Below are 24,083 nucleotides of genomic sequence, written 5' to 3'. Positions count from 1 at the left end.
GTATGGTGTGAGGCAGAACTCAAGATGTATTTGTTTTTCATATATATATATATGTATATATATATATATATATATATATATATATATATATATATATTCAGCTGACCCAGTTTACTGAAAAGGTTATCTTTTCCCCAGTGCACTGCTTTGTCATAAAAAGTGAGCATGTATGTGTAGGTCTGTATTTGGACACTGTTTTATGTGTTCTTTCATACTACTGAAAATAGTGTCTTTTAGATTTTATTTTCTGTCTGTTGCTGGTATATAAACATAGAATTCTGTGTGTGTGTGTGTGTGTGTGTGTGTATACATCTCCAGCAAACATGCTAAAATCACTTATTCATTCTAACAATAGTCCTATAGGCTGTTTTGCATTTTCAGTGTATATAATTATATCATCTACAATTAACATCAATCTTATTTCTTTTTTTTTTTTTTAACGTTTGTTTTTGAGACATAGAGAGACAGAGCATGAACGGGGAAGGGTCAGAGAGAGAGAGGGAGCCACAGAATCTGAAACAGGCTCCACGTTCTGAGCTGTCAGCACAGAGCCCGACGCGGGGCTTGAACTCACAAACCACAAGTTCATGACCTGAGCCGAAGTCGGACGCTTAACCGACTGAGCCACCCAGGCGCCCCTCTTATTTCTTTCTTTACAGGCCTTATCCCTTTTATTTCTTTTATCTTGTCTGATATAATATTAGATATAAGTGCTATTAGCAGAGAGAAAGCTTTCAAACTTTACATTTGACCATTAAGTATGATGTTAACTTTGACTTTTATAACTATCCTTTACTGGGTTGAGGAGCTTCCCTTTTGTTCCTAGTTTGCTGAGAGTTATTATTATGGATGGATGGTCAATTTTTTCAAATGATTTTTTTCAAATGATTTTTTTCTTCATTTATGAAGATGATCATAGGATTTATTTCTTTTTTTCCTCTTTTGTTATGGTGGATTATACTGATTGAGTTTTGAGTATTAAACTAACCTTGCATTTTGGATTAAATGCAAATTAATCATGATGTAATATCCTTTTTATATATTACTGGATTTGATTTGCTGGCATTTTGTTGAGAATTTTTATATCTATGTTTACAAAAGATACTGATCTGTAATTTTTCGTCTGTTTTAGGTGTCTTTGTCAGGTTTTAGTGTCATGCTATGCAGGCCTCATAAAACAAGTTGGCAGTTGCTTTCCTTTTTTTTTTTTTTTTTTTTTTTTTCCCTGTTCTCTGGTATTTGTATAAAGTTGTTGCTATTCCTTAAATGTCTGAGAAAAATCACTGATGAAGCTGTCTGGGTCTGGGTATTTCTTTGTGAGAAAGTTTTCAGTTGCATATGTTTACCCTAAAACCATTTTATTTATTTATTTTTTTAAAAATTTTTTTTTTCAATGTTTATTTTTTTGGGACAGAGAGAGACAGAGCATGAACGGGGGAGGGGCAGAGAGAGAGGGAGACACAGAATCGGAAACAGGCTCCAGGCTCTGAGCCATCAGCCCAGAGCCTGACGCGGGGCTCGAACTCACGGACCGCGAGATCGTGACCTGGCTGAAGTCGGACGCTTAACCGACTGCGCCACCCAGGCGCCCCTACCCTAAAACCATTTTAAACTCATTTTTTCACTATACAGTTGATATATAAATACATTCTTGGGAATATTCAAATATTACAGATAAAACTAAAGTCTCCTTTAACCATTACCCCCTTAAAATTTTTAGTTCTACTTTACTGCATTTCCTCAGGGAAATGATAAGGACTGATATAGTGTCTTTGCAAGATTTGCCTGTGAGCTACTTTAAAGTAGCTCCGTCTCAATTTCCTCATCTTACTAGAGTTTTTAAGAGAGTTACATGTGATGATGTAGTGCCTGACACATACTAGACATTATTTGAATGTTAACCTTGAAGCTATTATTAGACGTAAAAAAGATCTCAGACTGGATATGACTATTGGGGAACTACTACTCTATCCCCAAGGAAGGAAATAGAAAAAGGCTTCTAAGTAGCCAAAATAGAAATCACATAAAACTATGTATTTTATTTATAGGAGAGTCTGATAAATCTTTCTTTGGAACTTACATATAGTTTGTTTCAGAGATTATTCTAACAAGGTTGGTTAAACAGATTGTTCATCCACAGCAGATTAGAAGCAGGAAATCTCCTGTAGCATCCATGCTGTAGCAAAACAACCAAGCTAAGAAACATTAATTTTTATGTGCAGACTTGAATTGAAAGTTGTCAGTTGCTTGTGCTCCTTATTGAAATTGGGTGACAAAGCAAGGAAATGAAAGAAGTAGCTCAGTGTAATGGAAAATCTGTAAGTGAGAGAAAGGACATTTGGTTTCCTATTCATTTTGTAATTGACATGGTAAAAATCATACAACATCAATTTGTTACCCAATCTGTGAAATGGAGGTACAGGATTTCTTCCCCAGAGTGATCTCGAAAATCCACAGAGAAAATGAATTCAGAGTTGAAACAGAGGCCTAATGAGAAAAATGCGGTGAGGCATCTTAAATGGAGGGAGCCCAAAGTGTCTGTGCGTATATGCAAAAGCCCATAGAAACCCTCGTAACTATTTTTATATTTACTAGAACAAAAGTGAAAAACAGAACATTCCATTAGTAATTATTCATAACAGAATTGGGGAAGAACCAGTGAGAATAGAGGGAAAAGGTAGGGTAGATTGCAGAAGTAACGTTTTTGTGATGGAGAGCGATTCAGAATACATGAGAATCCTGACACCCCGCTCCTGCTCTTGGGGGCCGCAGCCATGGTGCCACTAGAGCCGGGACCTTGAGCCTCAGCTGTGCTGGAGCAAGGACTTCTGAGCCCAGGAAAAGACATCAGAGGTGCCTTCCTCAGCTTTTTTGTGTCAAGAGTCCTTTGGCACTCTGCCTCTCCACACATAAAGAAGTTCAAACTTGGGGAAGAAACTGAGTTTGACATTTCACAAGTTGTAAATTAGTGAAATGTATACACAGATAAAAGTTGCATTTGCCATCCCTAGCTGGTGGTTCAGTCTCTATCTCAGCAGCCATTTCAGAGAGGAGCTTTACGCATTGAGTTGGAGACCCAGACAAAGAAACAAAGAGTCTGGGTATATGCAAAGGAAATCATTCAGGTCCTGTTGAAGTAAAACCCAGAGATCTATATAGTCTTGCCAGTCACCTTCGTGGCTGCAACCAAATCTCCTACATTTTGATTTTATGGTATCCTGTGACTCGCCATCTGCAAGGATGTCATCGTAATTCTCCAGGCTTTGAAAAAGGGCGATGCATAATTTGTCACTAAAGAATTTGTAGTGGGGAGGAGGTTATGGTTACCACAGTACCTTTGTGTCTCCCTCACAAGTGACAGAAGTATACAAGATTTTATGTGAAGGGATTTTAAAAAATAGAAAGTCTAAAGAAATTATATGTTGCAGCATTATTAGTTTTCTCATTTCCTCAGAGAGGGTGAATGTGCTGGATTAGTGAAAAGCTCAACTTCAATAGAAAAGAGAAACGAGCTTAATAACACACTTAGAGCGCTTCGGAACCGGTGACCAGTAAACTCCAGCAGCCCAGGTGGTCCCACTTGATATATAACAAAAAGAACTACTGGTTTGCCTTAGGTACTCTTCTGTAGTTCATTTTCTCACAAAGAAAAGCAGTATATCGTGATGAAATTTGAAGTGGGGTTCGTGAGCACATGGCTAAGAATTCTTGAGACGTTTTTGTTGCAAAAAGGTGATTTTATAGCACGGGAACTGGACCCATGGGCAGAAAACTGCACCGGGATTGTGAGGAGTGACTGAATACATACTTTTAAGTTTGGGGGTGGGGGGGGATAGAGATAACAACATACTTTTCTGAGGAATCTCTATATGCTGAAAGCAGGGCTTTACAGGACCCTGGAGATGCAGCTATGGTAAGATAAGGTTGCTTTTAGTTTTTAATGAAATGTAAACACTAAGGCATTAAGGCAGCCATAAACTCCTTGAGGAATGTTACACGCCGCATGTCTCTGGTATCTATCTGGGATGCAAGCTGTAGGAGATTTAATTTAAACTACATTTTTCTTGCCTTTGTTTCCCTCATCACATGGTATGTGGAAATTCACTGGTTTGGGAGTGCTTTCCATTTTCCAGACATGAAACTTTGGAAAGGTTATTTAACTTACCTGATTCTTGGTTTTCCTCCTATACAAATGTATATATAGTCAGTTTTTCTGTATCAAATGACAGTGTATCAAACCAAATGACAGTGGTTTACGGTAATAATAATACATTTACGCTCACTCAAGATGCACGTCTGCTCACGTGTGGCTCAGCTGTGGGTCTACTCCTGCTGTGTTCCGTGTTTCTTATTCCCAGACCCAGGCTGGAAAGCATAACCCCTCTGTGGGGTGTGTCTATTATCATGGCTGAAAGAAAGGGTAAGAGAGCTGATGGATGCCTCTTACAGCATCTGCACAGTCCTGGCATAGGCCATGTCCACCACTGTTGCACTGGCCAATGAGAATCACACGGCTAAGGTCAGCATCAGTGGAGCAGGGTGGTATACAACCAGCCAGCAAATCACAGAACGCTCTTACAGGGAAGCAGAGAAGTGAAAAAGAAGGGATGAGAAATCTACTCAGCACTCCAAACCTGTGTGAGTCTCAAATAAGGAAAGGCATATACCAGTGCACTGTGACCTAATGGATGCACTACCAGTGTAAGAATTGCTATCATTTTGAACGGTTTCTTTTACTGTTTTATTTTGAGGATCAAGTCCTTACATACCATTTAAAACCCATCAGGTCTTCATTCTTACCACAAGCCTTTGTAAACTTTCTAACCATCACAGTTGTAGTTTTTTTAAAGCTACATATTTGTCTTTTTATATTTGTGATTTTAAAATGTTACAAGTATAATCACTTATATTTTCTGCTATCTTAAACCCCTTTCAAGACCTTCTTGGATATCCAGGAGGTTTTTGACTTTATTTTTCCCTGATGATTAAAAATTGTCTTGTAGGAAATTTGGAAAACTTTGGAAGGATAAAGAAAAAATCATAAACATCAATGTTCATATTCCTGGCCTAACACACGCATACAAATATGCACAAATATTAATTTTTACTAAATTGGACACCTAACAGTGTATTCTGTGGGGAATGTTTTTCCACTTTACTATATGTAGCTAGCATGCATTTTTGCTGAGTAAATTTTTTTGAAAACATGAACTTAACATTTCGGTATACAATACATATATAATTACGAAGCCCAATAATATATCAAACATTCATGAACCCACTACTCAGTTTGAGCACTAGACCGTTACAACGCCCTTGAAGCACGTGTGCTCCTCTGCTGCTGCCCTTTCCCTCCCATGGGTAACCACTGTCCTCAAGCTTGTGTCTTGTGTATTGTCATTAGCTGCTGCTTCCTCTTCCTCTTCCTCTTCTTCTTCCTCTTCCTTTTTTCAGTGTTTTCACATAAGTGTACATCTGCACACAGTGTATCACTGAACTTTGCTTCATGTTGAGCTTTATAAAAATGATATCATATGGCATGATTTTTCCTTTACAAAAATTACAAAATTAGTTTAAATTGTCTTCTGCTGGCAAATATGTAGAAAGTTAAATATTTAGGGAGCTGTTTTACAAAGAACTTACATATCCATCTTTGTGTGCATCCCCAGTTATTTCTTTGAGAATAATTTCTAGAGGTGAAGTTGCTGGGTTAAAAGGTTAGAACATTTATAAGGCTTTTTTTATGACTGAACATCAGGAAATGTGTCCATCTAGATTTTAATAAAACAAACATTCACATTGTGTGGCAGATAATGATAAATCATTACTAGCTTCCCACTTTAAGAGGCAGTAAGAATACACAAATGCCCCAGTGACTTATCATATTAAAAAGTCCATTTTGACTCCCCGAAATCTACTCTGTTCTTATCACACTGTGATATTACCATTCTCTTAGTTCCTAAGGCTGGAAACCTTTAAGACACCTTCTGGCTACTACCCCACCCCCACTTTAGCCACCGTACACTTGCCATGAGTCCTCAATTCCTGCTAGTTCTGTCTCTACCACGTCCCTTGAATTCATCCCTCCCCTTTCATTCTTACAGGCACTGCTTTACCGCAAACCTTGCTAACCTGTCACGTGGACCATTACATGGCCTCTTAACTGGTTGCCTTCTTGCCTTCAGTCTCTTGCCTGTCTAATCAGTCCTTCCCTCTGTTATTTTTTTTCTCAAAACACAAACCTGTCTTTAAAACTGAGACCAAAAATCTTTAATATAACTCTTCATTATCCACATGATAAAACCCACACTCCTCAGTTAAAGCCCTCGATCTAACTTAACCTACTCTCCAGCTTTGCTTCCTCATGATTCATCCTCCCCACCCCACACCACCCCACCCCAAGAACTTTGTGTTTTATACTCTAGCCAGTCTGGGCTACTTATTCCCTATTTATTTTCCTGTTTTTTCTTGTTACTCCCTCAACTTAAAATACCCTTTCTCTCCCACCCCTTTCCAGCCTTTTGAAATGCTACCCATGCTTCAAGGTTCCACTGAAATGCCAGCTCTTCCATGGAGTTAACATCAGTGTAAATCATCGTAGTTCTCCATACATGACCAGGCATGTTTGTTTCTCTTGAAATACTTTGTCAGAACAGGACATTTGCTGGGTAAAAAAAGAATGCTGAGTAGAAAAAGCAGAACACAAACTATATGAAACACATCAATTATAAATAATATTATATATGTAAGTATATGTAGGTAGATAATGTGTTTATACATATACATACGTGTCTACCAGGACTGTAGGAATACTTAAGCTTGGCGTTTATTAAGCTTACGAATTTTTTTTTGGAATCAGGCAGGATGAGTACTTTTTAAGAAAAATTACTAATATAATTTTAACTTCTTAGGTTCATTTTCTTTCATAAGGATGCTTGCTTGGGCTTAAACAGGTTTCCATTTTGAGGCTGAACCATCTTTGGTCCAGTGCAGCAGGCCAGGCAGTGTCGTCTCCTCCCTGTTCCACTGTTGACTGGCTGAGTTGGAGAGGCCTGTTTCCTTGCCAAATCTGTCTAGTCATAGTCACGGGTGATGAACAGTCCCCTCAACTGTAAAATGAAAACGTTGCACCAGATGACTGTTAAATGGATGAGTAGATGATCTTTAAGGTCCTTTCCGGCTCTCATAGTCTGAGATATTTTTTGCTCATGAGATAGAAAAATGCTTAAGGACAAAAGAAAGTGCTGATTTGTTCTCCACTGTAGCACCCTCACTGGTGTCAAGTAGCCAGTTGCTCCTTTGATTAACTCTGAGCTGCCGAAATGTGTTGTGTGGGAATTAATGCATTTGGCTTCTGATCCAGGTGCACCACTACCTGTGGGGCCTTGGGTGTGCCCCTTCTGTCACTGGGCCTGTTAGTGCTTATCTGTGAAATGATGAAGGTGACACTAGATGCTCTTTGAGGTTTTCTAATATTTTGTAATTTTATAATAGGTATGTGTGAAGTATCCAAAGGTTGTTTTACCCTATAGTCACTAGCCCATGTTTCAAAGTTAAGGAATCAGTAGAACAGGACAATTCACAATATAATTTTCTCTTCACAAAATAGTGTAGATAGCAAAGTGGAGTATCAGGGTATGCAAACAGATATGTGTAATTGAGGAATCTCCTGGTTCCATCACTTCAGCTTATACCATAGTATTTTTTCTCATCATGGGTGTTTCTCCAGTCTTAAAATTATTACCTTTCGTAATGTAAACAAAAAAATTTTGAAGATATCTTGTAATTAAAATACTGGCATAGATTTTAACACACTAATTTGGGTCAGCCTAGTAGTACTCTGATCTATCTCAAAATATATGAACTCTAATAGTCATTATAGATTTCCTTTTTTAAGAAAGAAAAGTCTTAAGAGGGCCCCCGCTTAATTTTCAGGGGACAAACTAATCCTTGATATATGATACTTGATTCCAGAGTTGCCTCTGGCAGTTGTTACTATTTAAACAAGTATTTCTTTTCTAGTAATTGGATTTTTTTTTTTCATTTTGATGGGTAGTCATAAATATTAACCACCAGCAGTGCAGGAATAATTTATATTCAAATTGTCAGACATCACTCTGTGAACACACAAAATAATTTACATTTATTTAGAGCCTTTTATCCTAAAGTGCTCTACACATATTCCTTTATAATCAGATTGCAAGCTATATATAGGATACTGCTACCTGAAATAGGGCAACAACCAAAGTAATTAAAATAAAGGATATGATGACAAAAAAAGTAGAGGAAAGAAGGAAATATATATTTTACTTGTTTTTATATGCTTTTGTGCCCATAGGATTGGAGAATTCATGTTGACCAAATGCACCAACATAAAAGTGGAATTGAATCTGCTCTAAAGGAGACCAAGGTATGTGAATTACTTCAGGTGAATCAATGTACTTTACTCATCTGTTGAACACTTACTAAAGGAAAACGTGAAAGGAAAAAAAGACAATCCTTGCCTTAGAGGATCTTACATATTGTACCATATTACATTTCAACAGCCCTAACACTTAAACTAACTAAAGAAAGAAAGGTAACTTTATTCAAAAGAAATATAATATATACTATATTACACATTAGAGATATATCTACTATATATATATATATATATATATATATACACACTATATACATATATATATACACACATATATATATGTATATACACACCATATGTATATACACATACACACACACACACACACACACACACACACACACACACATATATTTCATCATTTCAACATTTCATCATTCTTTCCTCTCTGGATCCCAAAGGATAACAGAATGCCAGCCCAGCAATGCTTAGAACTTCCAACTTCCATAGGCTTGCGGCTGCTCTGGCCAGAAATAAAGACTTTTTGGAGGATGTCACAAAGAAGCAAAGTTGGAATGAGAAGTTATGGGTCCCAAGCTAGAACTATAAATTTAAGGACCTTCCTCCAACTGGAACATTCTAGTCGTCTTTGAACTGTGCTACAAGAAAGTCATGCTATTCCATTACCTACTTTGTGAACTATAAAGCAGATTCCACTCACGTACAATATAGATACGCATAAGGACTAATGAATTGACTAACACTACCAGGTGCCTTTTTATTTTAACATTCTGCCATGTGTGACTAAAATATTTCTCATTACAGACTTCTTTTGCTATTGAAAATTACAAGCTATCTTTTTCACAAGTGGTTGAGAATTTGTGGGATGGATTGAAGGAGATTTAGCCCGTCTCATACTGTTCTTGAAAAATATATTTGTGAATTTTTTTATCTACTAAAATCCTATGGAATTTTTAGGGATTTTTGGATAAACTTCATAATGAAATTAGCAGGACTCTGGAAAAGATCGGCAGCCGAGAAAAGTACATCAACAATCAGCTTGAGCACTTGGTTCAAGAATATCGTGCAGCTCAAGCCCAACTGAGTGAGGTAACTTAGGAATGATAGATCCCCAGGGATTTATTTCAGTTGGTAACCCCAATTCCCAAACTTGATACAGCACTTTTCATTTGAGAATCGTGAAATGCTTTTCACAAATAGCAACACATGGATTCTCTGCCTACTTTAGGAAGCCACGTGAGGCAATAGAACTTGTCATCTTCATGTTACATGAAATAGAAATTATCTCCTAGAAGTCTTTAAATGCGTTTCTTCATTTGATTTAAATAAATGAAGGCATGTATTGTTGGGGAACATTACTTAGAACAGGAACAGAGTGTCAGGACACCTGGTTTTGTTTCTAAGTCTGCCGTTAATTTACCGTATGAGTAGGAGGAAAAAGAATAGTATGCATTTACATGTGTCAGAGGGAAAAGACATCCTTGCCTTAATGGCTTACAGCCACATAATAAGGAATATGAAAGCAAGACACGTTCAAAGACAAGCAGTTTAATTAATTTAATGAGCAAATTTTTTAATCCTTTCAAGGTTTTAGAATTTCCACCAAAAAAAATAAAATAAAACCTTCAGCCTTTGAAAGCAGCAGTCCTTTGTACCCCAGTTGGGATCTCAAGGCTTTCCTTGGGAGTGATGCCCCTTTTCTGTTGTTGAAGGGAGACTAGTAAGAACACCTGCAAATGTCAGTTGAAGACATTTTTTTTTCTTTCAGCAAAAAGGGGTAGAAGAAGGAAAAAAATGGAAATAAACTTGAGATAACTTCTGTACTTTCAGAAGTTCTCAAAGACCAAACAGAAAATAATCTTCACTTTTTTATTACGTTATTTATTTAACAAATGATTCCCTGATATACATAACTACCCATGGATGTTTTTACTTCCAAAATGCTGTAAAAGTCTCTGATTAAAACCACTGTGTATCTGTCAAGCATTGATATTAAATGATTGTTAGATTAGTTCCCAAGAACATATTCCATACTGTCATACCATTTGTTAATCCTTATTAATAGCTCATCCTGATGCTCTATTATGATTGATTTTTTAGAACTGGTTTTCTCTGCATAGCATGCAAATTAGATCGACCAAGAGCTACTCTCCTAAACTGTTTGGGAATAGCCGAGGACAGTTTTTATTGTGCACCATGCCCATGTGAGTTACACCATCAGTATGTGAAGGTTAAGGTCATTCATCATTTTATAGTACTTTAGTTTAAGTACATGGTGCCTATTAGGGCTATAAAATAGCTACAGTTAAATGTCACTTTCACAAATGTATTCACAAATGGGGGGGTGTCATAAAATGATATGCAGAAATTGCAAACACAAAGAGGTCATATTTAAGTAATCTGCTTCTGTCTTGAATTTGTCATTAAACAAAATGTTTTCTCCCTTAGGCAAGGGAGCGATACCAGCAGGGTAATGGCGGAGTAACAGAGAGGACCAGGCTCCTGTCTGAGGTACACACTGTGCCCTTGCCCTTTTCCCACCGTCAGCCGAGCCCTGGCTATTCAGAGCCATTGGTAGTTTAATACTGCTACAACGGTGCGTTATTTCAGTAACTGCTTCCTGTGGCTTTAAGTCCTTTTCTTTAGGAGAAAATCCCTAGTTTTCTTATCAGTGAATCCAGTGATGTATTTATGTACTACTTATTTCCATAAAATGCCTGAAGTTGTTTTATTCACTTTAACATAGAACGTGCTGATAATATTAGCACATTTATAACCCTCCTTAATCTTTTTAAAAACATAACATTTATAATTAATATATAGAAGCGTAGGTAAAGCACTGGCTTAAATGGCTTATAACAAGTTTTAATGTTAGTCTGTAAGATATAAGATTTGTTTTTAGTGACTGCTCCTGATGTGTGTGACCCTGAATATTTCTCTATCCACAAACTAGAAGTGGCTTGTAACCTTTTCCTTCTGGGAACTTCTGAAACATTTGCATATATTATTGTATTTATTTTCATTATCTTGCAAGAGAGTAAGATCTAATATATATTCCAATTTTTTTTAATGAAGAGCTGAGAGGAAAAAAAATCTTACAAGATCAGTAACCAGTGTACAAGATTATCTTTGGTTACAGTTCAGTGTAATTGTCATGGGCTTTTTCTATATAATAGAATTAAGCTCCTTTTATAGGGATTATTTGAGGCATAAATAGTTATTTTAAAATACTAAAAATATAACTTTAGAAATATTTAGACTCTAATCCTGTGGTGCCTCTAGGCAAATAAAACGTTATGTAGAAGTAAAGTGCTCACTTAATGTTAGGTAAATTAACACTTGAAGGGAGTCCAGGGAACCATTTAGTTCTTTTGCAGGAGGTAGTTATCCCCAGTTGTAACATTGCAGGTGCCTAAAAAAAATTAATTTGCTTTACTTGAATGAGCACTTGATTCCCAAGGAAGTTTTTACTCACCAGTATGATAAAAATAAAGCCTACTAAGTTACAATAAGTATGGCTTAGTTCTAGTCATTTAAAAATTTTTTGATTTTTTAAACATAACGTACTAGATTAGAATTTTGCTAATAGAAGTTATAGTAGTATAATTTTGAGTATGACGTAGAGTACAGATAAGAGCCAATATGACAGCACGATGTGCCTCTTGGAGTTCTTGGTTTGGATAGAGCAGTTAGCATATTTTTATATGCAGCCATATGTTATAAACATTATTTTTAGTGTCCTGTACAGGAAAAAGTGGCATCTTTTCTTATAAGACTATAATATTAAGATACTAGTAAGCCTCGGAAATCCAAAATCTTCTCTGGATGTGTATACTATTTTAATTAGTAACTGATTATTAAAGACTGGCATGGTAGATGCAAGGGGATAACGGCAAGCTTTACATGCCATTAATGACAACCGAACCATTTGCATTGTCACATGACAATCTGAGACAGTCATTTGGTGAAGTTAATGTTAGGAGCACTCTCAGAAGATAAAAAGCCTAGTGTGTCTGCATACTTTATCTTATTATTCTAATTATGTCCAGAAGAGTCCTAAGATCTTTATATCCCTTTACAGATGTATTATATCCAAATGTTCTTAATACATCATTCAGTAATTTTGGAGATTTTACTAAAATTCAGAGCTCATGAGGACTTTTTTTTTTTCAATTAAAGGTTACAGAAGAACTAGAAAAGGTAAAGCAGGAAATGGAAGAAAAAGGCAGCAGCATGACTGACGGCGGTGAGTGCACACTCATCCTAAGGGGAAAATGAGCAAGACGAGAATATGTCTTCAAGAAATCTGTTTAACAAAATGGTATTAGAAAATAGGGCATCTGCTTTTTAAAGTGAATTTGAGGAGAGGTAAGTACATGGTACAGAGATGGCATCTGATAATCAGTTTTTCCTTATAAATCAGCTGAAAAGAGTCATTTTTTTTTTTACTCTCATTTAAGATTTTTTGATTCAAACTGCTCTGATTCAGAGACAGAGTGGGAAATATTTAGTATATACTTTGTTATTCCAGTTTTTAGAAAATAATATTTTCTGTTTTCATCAAATGAGCTTCATTATTCCATTTTATGTACAAAAGAGCACTAAGTGCGTGCCCACACGGCATGGAGGCAGGGATGGGACGACCTTTGTTTTTCTTCCTCTCCCCCTAGTAGACCTGACTGGGCAGGGGTCAAATAGAGAAGAATTAATAATCCTCTACTAATCATGCTCCATCATGAGCTAGTGACTTTGACATGGCCCTGGGTGATTGCCTAAGGCCCTTCTGTGCTCTAGAAAGATTTTCTAGAGCTCTAATTGTATATACTGAGGGATCCTTTAAAAGGGGATGTATGAAGATTTTGCTGTGTTTGAATGAGCCCATTATCTGTGTCTCACAGGTAATTCTTTTTTCTCCAGTTGTATCTGTTTTCCTTCAGACAAATATTCTAGCCCATAAAAAGTATTAAAAGACATCCTCAAATACCCTTTTAACAACTCCTCCCCTAGAAAAGAAAGGAAATTCAGCCGTAGCACATCAAATGCTGCATCATTTCCCATCCTAAAAATCTCAGGTGTTTAAAATACCACCGCAAAACTGTGTGAATGCCAGTACGTTGTTGGCTGTGTTTTTAACCCCATTTTTGTCTTCAGACAAAGTGAGGAAAATGTCATACAATTCTGTAATACACTGATACTCCAAATATACATTTTTATTGCATGTTATTTTCATTCTGCAGCTCCCTTGGTGAAGATTAAACAGAGTTTAACAAAGCTGAAGCAAGAAACTGTTCAGATGGACATCAGAATCGGTGTTGTAGAACACACATTACTCCAATCAAAACTGAAAGAGAAATCTAACATGACTAGGGACATGCATGCGACAGTCATTCCAGAATCTGCAGTAGGCTCTTATTAAAATATACAGTTTTTCATGCTTCTGATTAGTTGTTTTTTTATATCAAAGTATATTTCACGTTGCATAGATTTTCAAAACACAATTAAAGCACGTTCAGTGGGTGTTTTTTTACATATATACACATACCTATTGTATCGTGATAATGGATGGTTAAAGCCTTTAAACTGAATATAATAAGGTGATTAAAAATTCTCACTTTGAAAGAAACTTTCACTAATCAATACATATGTTAAAGCCCCCACCTGGTGGCATGTTTTTCTTACTGTTCCTTATGTAAGCCAATGTCCATGACCCATGCCTTCCCTAGTGCGGCTGCTGCTGACACCACATGGACCTTTGACACGAGCCTGGCACCTTCAGTTTGGTCCACCTCTGCAGTGACCACAGTTGCCTCTGTGCCCAGTGGCAGCTAATGATGGCTGGGGATTCTTTTTTAAGAACCCAGACTACCCTTGCCTCAGCTTTATGGTTACCTAAAATCACATTTCTTTTAAAAAGCATATGAAAAAACTTCAGTGTACTTATTAACATTTGAAGCTTATTATCTATCATGAGTATGTCATGACTAAAATGACTTTGTGCCTTCTCTGATCTAAGGTCACCTAATAAACATTTCAGGCATGTTTGACTCTGTAGCGACAAAAAAAGTATATACGTGTCTCAGTTCTAGTTTTTTCTGTGGTATCGGCTGTACTAAAGAATCATTTATAGCAGAATGGGAGACAGCAAGACACGTGAAGATCAGCCTCCCAGTGTCAGTGATTTTTCCTTACACATCTTACTGAGCAAAATTCTACTCTGGGACTGCTAAATTGCTAAAATAAGCAATACTAGCATGACCAGACTTAACATCTGGGGGAAACTGGTGAGGAGAGCACAAACCAGAAGATAGCCTGCATTTATGTTTTAAAAAGAAGAAAAGAAAAGCTGGTGAATTTTGATAAGAGTACTATATTTGTATAGGACAACAAAAATAATAAAATCCCCTTTTCAATTTTTATCGTAATATTTTGTCTCCCCAGTTTTTTGTCTTAGTCTTTATAGGTAACACACACACACACGCAAATATTTTTCTTCATACTCTTCTTGAGTTTAAGTTTAGTTAAAAGAAAAGGAGTATGTATAAACTTTTCTATGACCCAAGAGGGTGATAATCAATACAATGACAAAGAAGTCAGTTCATTTAGTTTGGGATAATAGGCAGTTTGAAAAACTCCAAAATTTTCCTTCCCTTATTTTATGGTTATTGAGTGGGGCCTAGAAGAAAGAGGGAAACCCAAACTTTGGTCCCACAAGCTAACACTGAGTCCCTTGGAACTTACTCACATAGGTACTGTCATGGCTGCACAGTTTTTTGATTAATTCAATCAATTGCAGAGAATCCTTCTGAATAGATCAGAGCTCTCCATAAAATATACTTTTGCTCAGAAGCAAAGTACACTCTTCACTTTGTGTAAACATGCAGTAATCTAAGAACTCTTCCAATAAGTAGTGTGAGCAACCTATTTTTATTTCTTCTCTGAAATAATCCAGTTTACTCCATTTGAGCTGGTTACTCCTCCTCTGTGTTCTCATAGAACACTGAATACCTCTGATACAGAATTGATTGTATTGCATTGGGATTATCTATTGTCTTCTACCCTAATAGTCCGAGCTGCTTGAGGAGAGGGAGGATGTCTTTTTCATTTCCATAATTCTACTCAAGTACCTAGCACACGGAGCACAGGTTAGTAAAGGAATGGGTGGATGACAGGCATTACCCAGTGCCAGAATGTCTCATAGTTCCTATTCCACAACATGGCAAATTTAATGACTTTAAGCCTATGAGTTTTGACACAGTTTTGAGATAGTAACTGTAAATGATGGGGTTTTTTTACCCTGTGGTATTAGATTGGAGTTGGAAGCATCAGTATGGACTCATGGTTTTTTGATACATACAGACTAACAAATATATAAATATATAGAAACACATGTGTACATATATGCATGCATTTACGATTTCTGTGTCTAAGAGGGCCTAGAATCAGTGACAGCTCAGTAACAGAATGTTTCCCTCAGATCTTGGTTTTTAATTTTTCTACTGAAAAAAAAACCAAAAACAGCCTTCTTAGAAAAACTAAGACTTCTGGGCTGGGGCAGAGAAAGCACAATATGAATCGGGAATATTTCGTTCTGCCAGAAAGTAAAGAAGGGCTCAAAGAATGATGGGAAAATGGCTAAAGGACACAGATTGGGGGTGTCCTACCAGCCAATCTGGGACAACTGGACATTAAATAATGATAGTAATGAACTCTAGCCCACAGAATAAAACAAGAAATCATGAGTCCATTCAGATAGAAATTACGAAAATTAATCAAGGAAACCTCACTTAAAATGGAATCAGAAAGCCCTGAAGGGGGGAGCTCTCATGCACATCCCACTTGTTGCAGCCTGCATGACCAGCAGAGAGAAGGAAGATAAGAATTATCTTGACAAGGAAAGACATTTTTTTCACACAGGAATTTCATTTTCTGCTTTTAAGAAAAAAAAAGGAAAATCTCTCCCGGCCCAGCAACAAAGCACTAACCATTGCTTGCAGCCAGTGAGAAACTGCCACAACCTTAAACTGTTGCTCTTTGCAATGAACTTTTGTTCAAAACAACCCTCCCCAATTTCCTCCTAACCTAGTAAAAGCTGACTTTCCCTTTGTCTCTTCAGATTTGCCTGTGGTTCACCATAGCTTGCATGTCCCATATTGCAGTTCCCCTGCTATTTCCAAATACACTCATTTTTCTAGTAATATAAGTGGGTATTTTATTTTTAATGTTGAAAAAATGAATGAATCAATAGAAGAAGAGAGGTCTTCCTTACAACAGAATGATAGCTAGTGTAAAAAGAATATTACATTTAGAAATTGCCATCTAGCGATTACCATAGTAATTGTTCAGGCAAGAATCATCAAAGGATATGTGAAAGTATTTCAATCTAAAATGGAACCAGAAGGATGTACCTGGGTGGCTTAGTCAGTTAAGCTTCTGACTCTTGGTATTGGCTCAGGTTATGATCTCAGGTTGGTGAAATCAAACCCTCAGGTTGGGCTCTGCACTGACAGCATGGAGCCTGCTTGGGATTCTCTCCCTCCCTGTCTGCCCCTCCCCCCCCCCCACTTATGCACAGGCACTCTAAATAAATAAATAAATAAATAAAGCCAGAGGATATGAAACGGACTCTCACTTATGCTATGTACCCTCAGAACATAATTTAAGAACTGAGAGAATGATTTCTCCTAAATGCCTGATTTATAGAAGACCCAGATTTAGGGCAGCTGGGCAGCTCAGTTGGTTAAGTGTCTGACTTTGGCTCAGGTCATGATCTCACAGTTTGTGGATTCGAGCCCCACATCAGGCTCTGTGCTGACAGCTCAGAGCCTGGAGCCTGCTTCAGATTCTGTGTCTCCTTCTTTCTCTGCCCCTCCCACACTCATGCTCTGTCTCTGTCTCTCTCTCTCAAAAATGAATAAACATTAAAAAATTTAGAAGACCCAGTCTTATCTCCTGAACAGTGACCATATGCCAAGAGTCTCTCCCCATCCTTAAGCCAGTGAACTGATTGCTCAGATTCTGGCCTTCCCGTCTGTGCACTCCTTGTTCAAAAATACAGCCCTCCCTGAACTCTCAACAGATTCACCTGTAGCTTGCATGTGTGTCCTGAATTGTAGTTCCTCTGCTATTCCTGAATAAACTCAATTTCTGGTCATTTGAGTTTGCTTCAGTTTACCTCTTTATTTAATGTTGACAAAAGCTAAAACCACTAGGTAAAAGTTTAATGAAAATCTGGATATTTGCATAGTCTCAAACTATTCCACAAAGAAAAAAATGGTAACATTACAAAAGAAAAACCCTAGCAGATGCCACTTTAAGTGATCAAAAGTTAACATCAGTAGTAGTGGAACAAATAGACACCAGGTGTCTCCTGAAAAGGGCACACACTTATGTGATTCCTTCTGAAAATGCATGACTTGAATCTAATCATGAGGAAACATCAGAGGAATCCAGTGGAGGGACATTGTACAAAATGGCCTATATTCTTCAAAAATGATAAGGTCATGAAAAACAAGAAAGACTGAGAAACTGCTCCAAATTAGAGACAAAAGAGACATACTTGTATGCAACAAACCATTCCAGTTTGGATTCCTGGACCAGAAAAAACATTTTGTAAAATGACAGGTAAAATTTGAATAAACTCTGTAGATTGGATAATAGTATCAAATTAATGTGAACGTTTTCATATTTGTACTATGGTTATGTAAGGGAATATCCTTGTTTTTACCAATATATAGAAGTATTTGGAGGTAAAGGTGCATCCTGTCAGCAACTTGCTCTCAAATGATTCAGAGAAAAAAAGTGTAAATGTATGTGTGCGTTTGTATATTCACATATATATGAATAGAAGGAGGGTGATAAAGAAAATGGGTGAATTGTTAACATTTTGGAAGTCTGAGGGAAGGGCATATAGAAATTCTTTGTATTTTTTTAGGAGGTGCAGCTTTTTATTGAAGTATAATTAACATACAGTGTTATGTTAGTTTCAGGTGTACAATATAATGATTCAACAATTCTATACATTACTCAGTGCTCATGGAGACAAGTGTACTCTTAATCCCATTTATCTATCTATCTTACCTGTCCCCTCTCTCTGTGCCCCCGTTGGCAACTACCAGTTTGTTCTTTGTATTTAAGACCCTGTTTTTCAGCCAGTCTCTTCTTTGTTTTGTTATTGTTGTTTCTTAAATTGCACATATGAGTGAAATCCTAGGTATCTGTCTTTCTCTATCTGACTTATTTCATTTAGCATAATACCCTCTAGGTCCATCCATGTTGTTGCAAATGGCAAGATCTCATTCTTTTTTATGACTAATATTCCATTGTGTGTATATATACACACACACGTGTGTGTGTGTGTGTGTGTGTGTGTGTGTGTGTAGATATAGATTCTACATCTTCTCTATCCATTCATTTATCTATGGATACTTGGGTTGCTTCCATACCTTGCCTATTGTAAATAATGTTGCAGTAAACATAGGGGTGCATATATCTTTTTTTTTTTAATTAGTGTTTTCCTATTCTTTGGGTGAATATCCAGTAGTGGAATTACTGAGTCATATGGTAATTCTGTTTTTTATTTTTTGAGGACCTTCCATACTGTTTTCCACAGTAGCTGCACCAGCTTGCATTCCCACCAACAGTACACGAGTATTACTTTTTCTCCACATCTTCACTGACACTTGTTATTTCATGTGTTTTTGATTTTAGCCATTCTGACAGGTGTAAGGTGGTATCTACCTCATTTGCATTTCTATGGTAATTAGTGATGTCAAGCATCTTTTCTTATGTCTTTTGGCCATCTGAATGTCTCCTTTGAAAAGATGTCTACTTAGGTCCTCTGCCCATTTTTAATCAGATTATTGGGGGGGGGGGGTTGATGTTGAATTGTTTAAGTTCTTTATATACTTTGGATATTAAACCCTTTCCATTGTATTTTTTTTTTACCAATTTTTCTATAAAGCTGAAGTTATTTTAAAATATAAAGCTTAAGAAATGATGGTTCTTGGAGATTATATGCTCTATATAGAAGTTAGCCTGTCCCTGAATCAAATAGAAAATCAACTTGCTAAAATAATATGAACTCCCCAATAAAATTATATGGCCCACTGAACACATCTTATATCTTCATAATCATTGATTCATAGGGAATAGTTTTTGACAATTCTAAGGAAGTTTTTTCTCCTGCCCTCTAGCTTATCTAGGTCAGCATTTCCCATGAGTTTTACACAAAAACAAATTTCTGTAACCAGTAAATTTGAAAATGTTAAAAACGAGTTTCATTTTCTTTAGAACTTCTCATCTGCATTGTGAATCTGCAAATAGCAAATATAGTTCCATTATTATTTTTTTAAATATGTAATCACCTTTTCATCCAAGAACATTCTTTGAGTGCAGATTTAGGTAAATGAGCACGTGAAAATCAGTATATAAACAAGATTATTTTCAACCTTTTGTTAGGAAGACGAGGAGACCCATGTCACCCTGGTTCACAACTCTCCTGCGTGGATGATAACATGCATGCAATGCTCTTCGAATGTCAGTAGACTTTGAAGATTTGGGAGACTTTATAGAGAACCTAGGATTACATGGCCAAATGTTTTTCTTCTTAAAACTCTTCTATGCTGGCCAAAACAGCTTTTTGTTTTTCCTTTAAAGCAGTCTTTAATAACAACATAATTATAGTAGTTAGAATGTACTGCTCTATTTTGTGGTCAAATAGTAACCATTATCATAGCTTTACCTTTTTCAAAACAATGTGCCTAACAACCAAGTCTAAATCCTAAAACTTTATATTTTGAAAGGAGAAATGGCATTTTAAAGAGTGAAAACAATTTGGATTCACTGGTTTGTTTGTTTGTTTGTTTGTTTTGACAAGATTTTTTTTTTTAAATACAGGAGAGAGGAGAATAAGAACCGGGCTCATCTAAATGTGTCCTAAATAATGTGTCCCAAGTGTTAGATTTACGTATTTGTGCACATTTGATACAGACATGCAAAGTTCAAATTTGTGATTCACTGACTCACCATCAGCACCTTATTTCAGGGCTGTGTTGGGCCCCTCCATACTTTGTCCTTGTACTGCTTCATACTGCAAGGACCCTTTTCAGTTGACCATCAGTACCCCAGAATCCATCACCTGCTCCTTCCCATCCCCTACTTGAGACGCTACTGGAGAGGCCCCAAGCTCCTGTGCATAGCCCCATCTCTATGGGTCAGAGTTAACAACTAGTTACAACTTTCTTACCCTGCAAAACATCTCTAGGCTAGCAACCTCTGAAGTTTCTGACTCTGCTTGGACATCAAAATCAAATAGGCAACTTAAAAAAAAAATTCCCAGCCCTCTTATCCCTCAATCTTACTTGATAGTTCTTTGATAGTTCTTGGGTGGGACTGAGAAGTCAGATATATTAAAAAGCTCCTCAGATGACTGTGAGGGGCACCTGGGTGGCTCAGTTGGTTAAGCACCTGATTTCAGCTCAGGTTCTGATCTCATCGTTCATGAGTTTGAGCCCTGCATCAGACTCTGCTGTCAGCTTCAGATCCTGACTTCCTCTCTCTCTGTCCCTCTGCCCTCTCTCTCTCTCAAAAATAGACATTTTAGGGGCACCTGGGTGGCTCAGTCGGTTGAACGTCTGACTTCAGCTCAGGTCATGATCTCACAGCTCGTGAGTTCAAGCCCCGTGTCGGGCTCTGTGCTGACAGCTCGGAGCCTGGAGCCTGCTTCAGATTCTGTGTCTCCCCCTCTCTCTCCCCCTAACCCACTTGCATTCTGTCTCTGTCTCTCTCAAAAATAAATAAACATTAAAAATTTTTTAAAAATACAAAAAAAATAAACATTTTAAAGAAAAAGAAAAAGCTCCTCAGATGACTCTGATGCAGCTAATCGAAGAACTACTTTGGGGAGCTATCACTGCAAAAATTGTCCCTGCCTACAAGTAAACAGATAAAGCATCTTAGGTCTGAAGAGCTCTTTAAAAGAGATCTAAGCTAGTGTTTTCTTTTCTTTTCTTTTCTTTTCTTTTCTTTTCTTTTCTTTTCTTTTCTTTTTTTTAATGTTTAGTTTTGAGAGAAAGATTGCATGTGCAAGTTGGGGAGGGGCAGAGAGAGAAGGAGGCAGAGGATCTAAAGCAGGCTCTGTGCTGAGAATGGAGAGCCTGATGTGGGGCTCAAATTCATGAGCTGTGAGATCGTGACTTAAGCCAAAGCCTGATGCTTAACCAACGGAGCCACCCATGTGCCCCTAAAGTAGTGTTTCGTAACGTTTGGCCCGTGGACTATCTTAACATTAGCCCTACCTGGGGTGACTTTTAATAGGTACCCGAGATTATTTAAAAGATACTAGAGTTTGAGACATACGAATATTAAAAACTGCCAATTAAAAAAAATCATAAAACCAATGTCCAAAAAGGTTAAGTGGCTTGCCCATTTTCAAACCAAGATTATAAACCTCAGTTTCCTAACTGGTTCTCCATGCACTTGGAGCAGCTCTATGGGAACTTCATGTTCACAGCTCCTGTCACGTATGCTTCCTATCCGAATCCCAAAGCAACAGTATACAGTCACATTTCCATTCATGCCCAATGAGTACTTATTTTTCTCTAGTCCCTATACAAAGGCTTTTGCATAGAATAGTGGATGGGGAATCCAGACATCTTGATTCCAACCACAAGTCTGCTAGTAACTTTCTGCATGACTTTTAGGACATCACTTACCCTCAGTGTCAGTTTTTGTTGTTGTTGTTGTTGTTTTGTGGAAAGTTAGGAGTAGGACTAGAATATTCTGAATGATTTTAGTCCTAAAATTGTGCAAATTTAAACCTTTAGCAGGCTCTCCTATAGTAAATAATTTGCAAAGGTGTACCAATTCCTAAGAGCTGATTGTCAGATATTTAGAAACTTTGAGAGCAGTTGTTAAACTGTTGGTAGCTTAAAGCCAGCACATAATGGGAGTATTTACACCATGGAAATAGGAAAACACTAAAAATTAGGGCTTTAAAAAGAAGACAAAAACAAAACAAAAAGCGGGTTTACCAGCACACCACTTATAGGCAGTATTATAATGTTCTCTAGACCAGAACCAAATGCAGTAAATACATAACAGAATGTTCCGCCATATTTTAAGGTAGATTATTATAGTACTAATTGAATTAGATCAGATTTGCAAATTGTTCTAAAAAATCATTAAGTCTCCATAAAGCCACTCAGTGTGTCAAATGTGCATCCCCTGTACCATTTTATTGATGTAACTTTACTGCCTTTCTAACTAAACCCAGTTCCTTTTACTGCCTCTCAAATCAATAGGCTAAAGCAGCCCAAGCATCCTCCCTCACGATAGATTCAAAGATCATGCTTGTACAACTGAAAAAAAATGTAGAATGCACAACTAGTCCAATTACTTGCTATAAAAAAAACAACTAATTCAGTTCACTGCATCATTGATCCATTTAATTGTATAGCAGCTTCCTATTGATAACAGGAAATGTCCCTGACTCAACCATGCTGAAACTGAAACTGGCCAGTTTTCCACAACCATAAATTTCAATAATGATTCTACATAATACACAGAGACTAAAAATCGTAGCCAGAGTTTATTACATTTTTCTTGGTTTCACTGACGTATTTCCCTTGCATATGACCTGATTTCTCTTATGCTTCCTGGGCTTCATTAGTCATTAAATGCTAGCCTATACTTACGTTCATGACTGGATATTTTATTTCAGATAGAGATTGTGACAGAGTTTAAACTACTTATTCATTTGACTCTTGGAAACCATTCAGCAATCCATGAGCTTTACGGAAGGTGCTGATGATCTGGAAGTGCTACCTTCGTTCATATTTCTGACCACTTGGTTTAGGCAGATGCTATTTAGTATACTCATGGAATACAAATACAACAAAAATGGGATGGATAACTACTACATTTTGGGCATAATAGTAGGTGCTGAAGGAAACAAATAATCAGACATAATCTCTCCCGTCAAGAGCTCCCAGTCTAACGGGAAAGATCTATGCATTAACTAAAATGTTATACTGGTAAGTCTCATAATAGAGAAATAAACTGAATGGTACTGAAGTTGGGTGAAGAAGTAATTCTAACTTGGAGAAAACAAAGAAGAATTTATAGAGTTGGTCCTTGATGGATGAGTAAAAACCCAGGAGCAAATTAAAACAGGAATGGCCATGCCACACACACAGAAGGAAAGACACAAAGTCAGGGGGTGCAGAAGGGCATTAAGGGATCAGGTGGCAGAGAGGAAGGATTAAAGGTACACCAGGAGGAAAAGAGGGAAGATGAAATGGAAGATTTGGAATGTCAAGATAAGGAATCAAGCAGGAGAAGTGGTAAATCAAGTAGGCATGATACAATAAAACATAATAACAGACCTGGATACAGTGCAACACAACTGAGGAGACAGGAATCCACTGAGAGGAAAGGATGTTTCATCCAGGTCTTTCAGAATTTTGCAAAATGGAAAAGAGGAGAAGCAGCACTCGAGGAAGAGGGGCCAACGTGAGCCGAGGCACAAAGATAGTAATGATGACTAGCATTATCACTATGGACGCCAAGCACTGTGCTAAGCATTTTATCTATATTATCACATTTTATTTTGCTCCTGAGTGAGTTAATATTTCCATTTCATAGATATGAAACTGAGATCCAGGGAAGCCATGTAACAGGCCCAAAGCCACATAGTAGTGGA

The 24,083-nt window shown here is 37.2% G+C and overlaps 1 protein-coding gene across 2 annotated transcripts in view; it reads left to right on the top strand.

The window, feature by feature from the left end:
• IFT57 (intraflagellar transport 57) overlaps positions 1-14,805 on the top strand; it is a 53,644-nt gene extending 38,839 nt beyond the window's left edge. Inside the window, exons 7-11 of one of the 2 annotated variants that reach the window (XM_003991608.5) lie at positions 8,339-8,410; positions 9,341-9,472; positions 10,832-10,894; positions 12,563-12,629; positions 13,621-14,805. In XM_003991608.5, the coding sequence (XP_003991657.1) occupies positions 8,339-8,410; positions 9,341-9,472; positions 10,832-10,894; positions 12,563-12,629; positions 13,621-13,799 (513 nt within the window). In that variant the 3' untranslated portion in view covers positions 13,800-14,805. Of the gene's footprint in view, positions 1-8,338; positions 8,411-9,340; positions 9,473-10,831; positions 10,895-12,562; positions 12,752-13,620 lie in introns of both variants that reach the window. The other variant, XR_006585031.1, reaches the window with a different exon arrangement.
• Positions 14,806-24,083: the final 9,278 nt, after the last annotated feature.

Source organism: Felis catus, chromosome C2 (genome assembly GCF_018350175.1).
Source record: "Felis catus isolate Fca126 chromosome C2, F.catus_Fca126_mat1.0, whole genome shotgun sequence".
Taxonomy (NCBI): domain Eukaryota; kingdom Metazoa; phylum Chordata; class Mammalia; order Carnivora; family Felidae; genus Felis; species Felis catus.
Note: the sequence above shows the minus strand (reverse complement) of the source record. Positions and strands in the feature narration are given on the sequence as shown.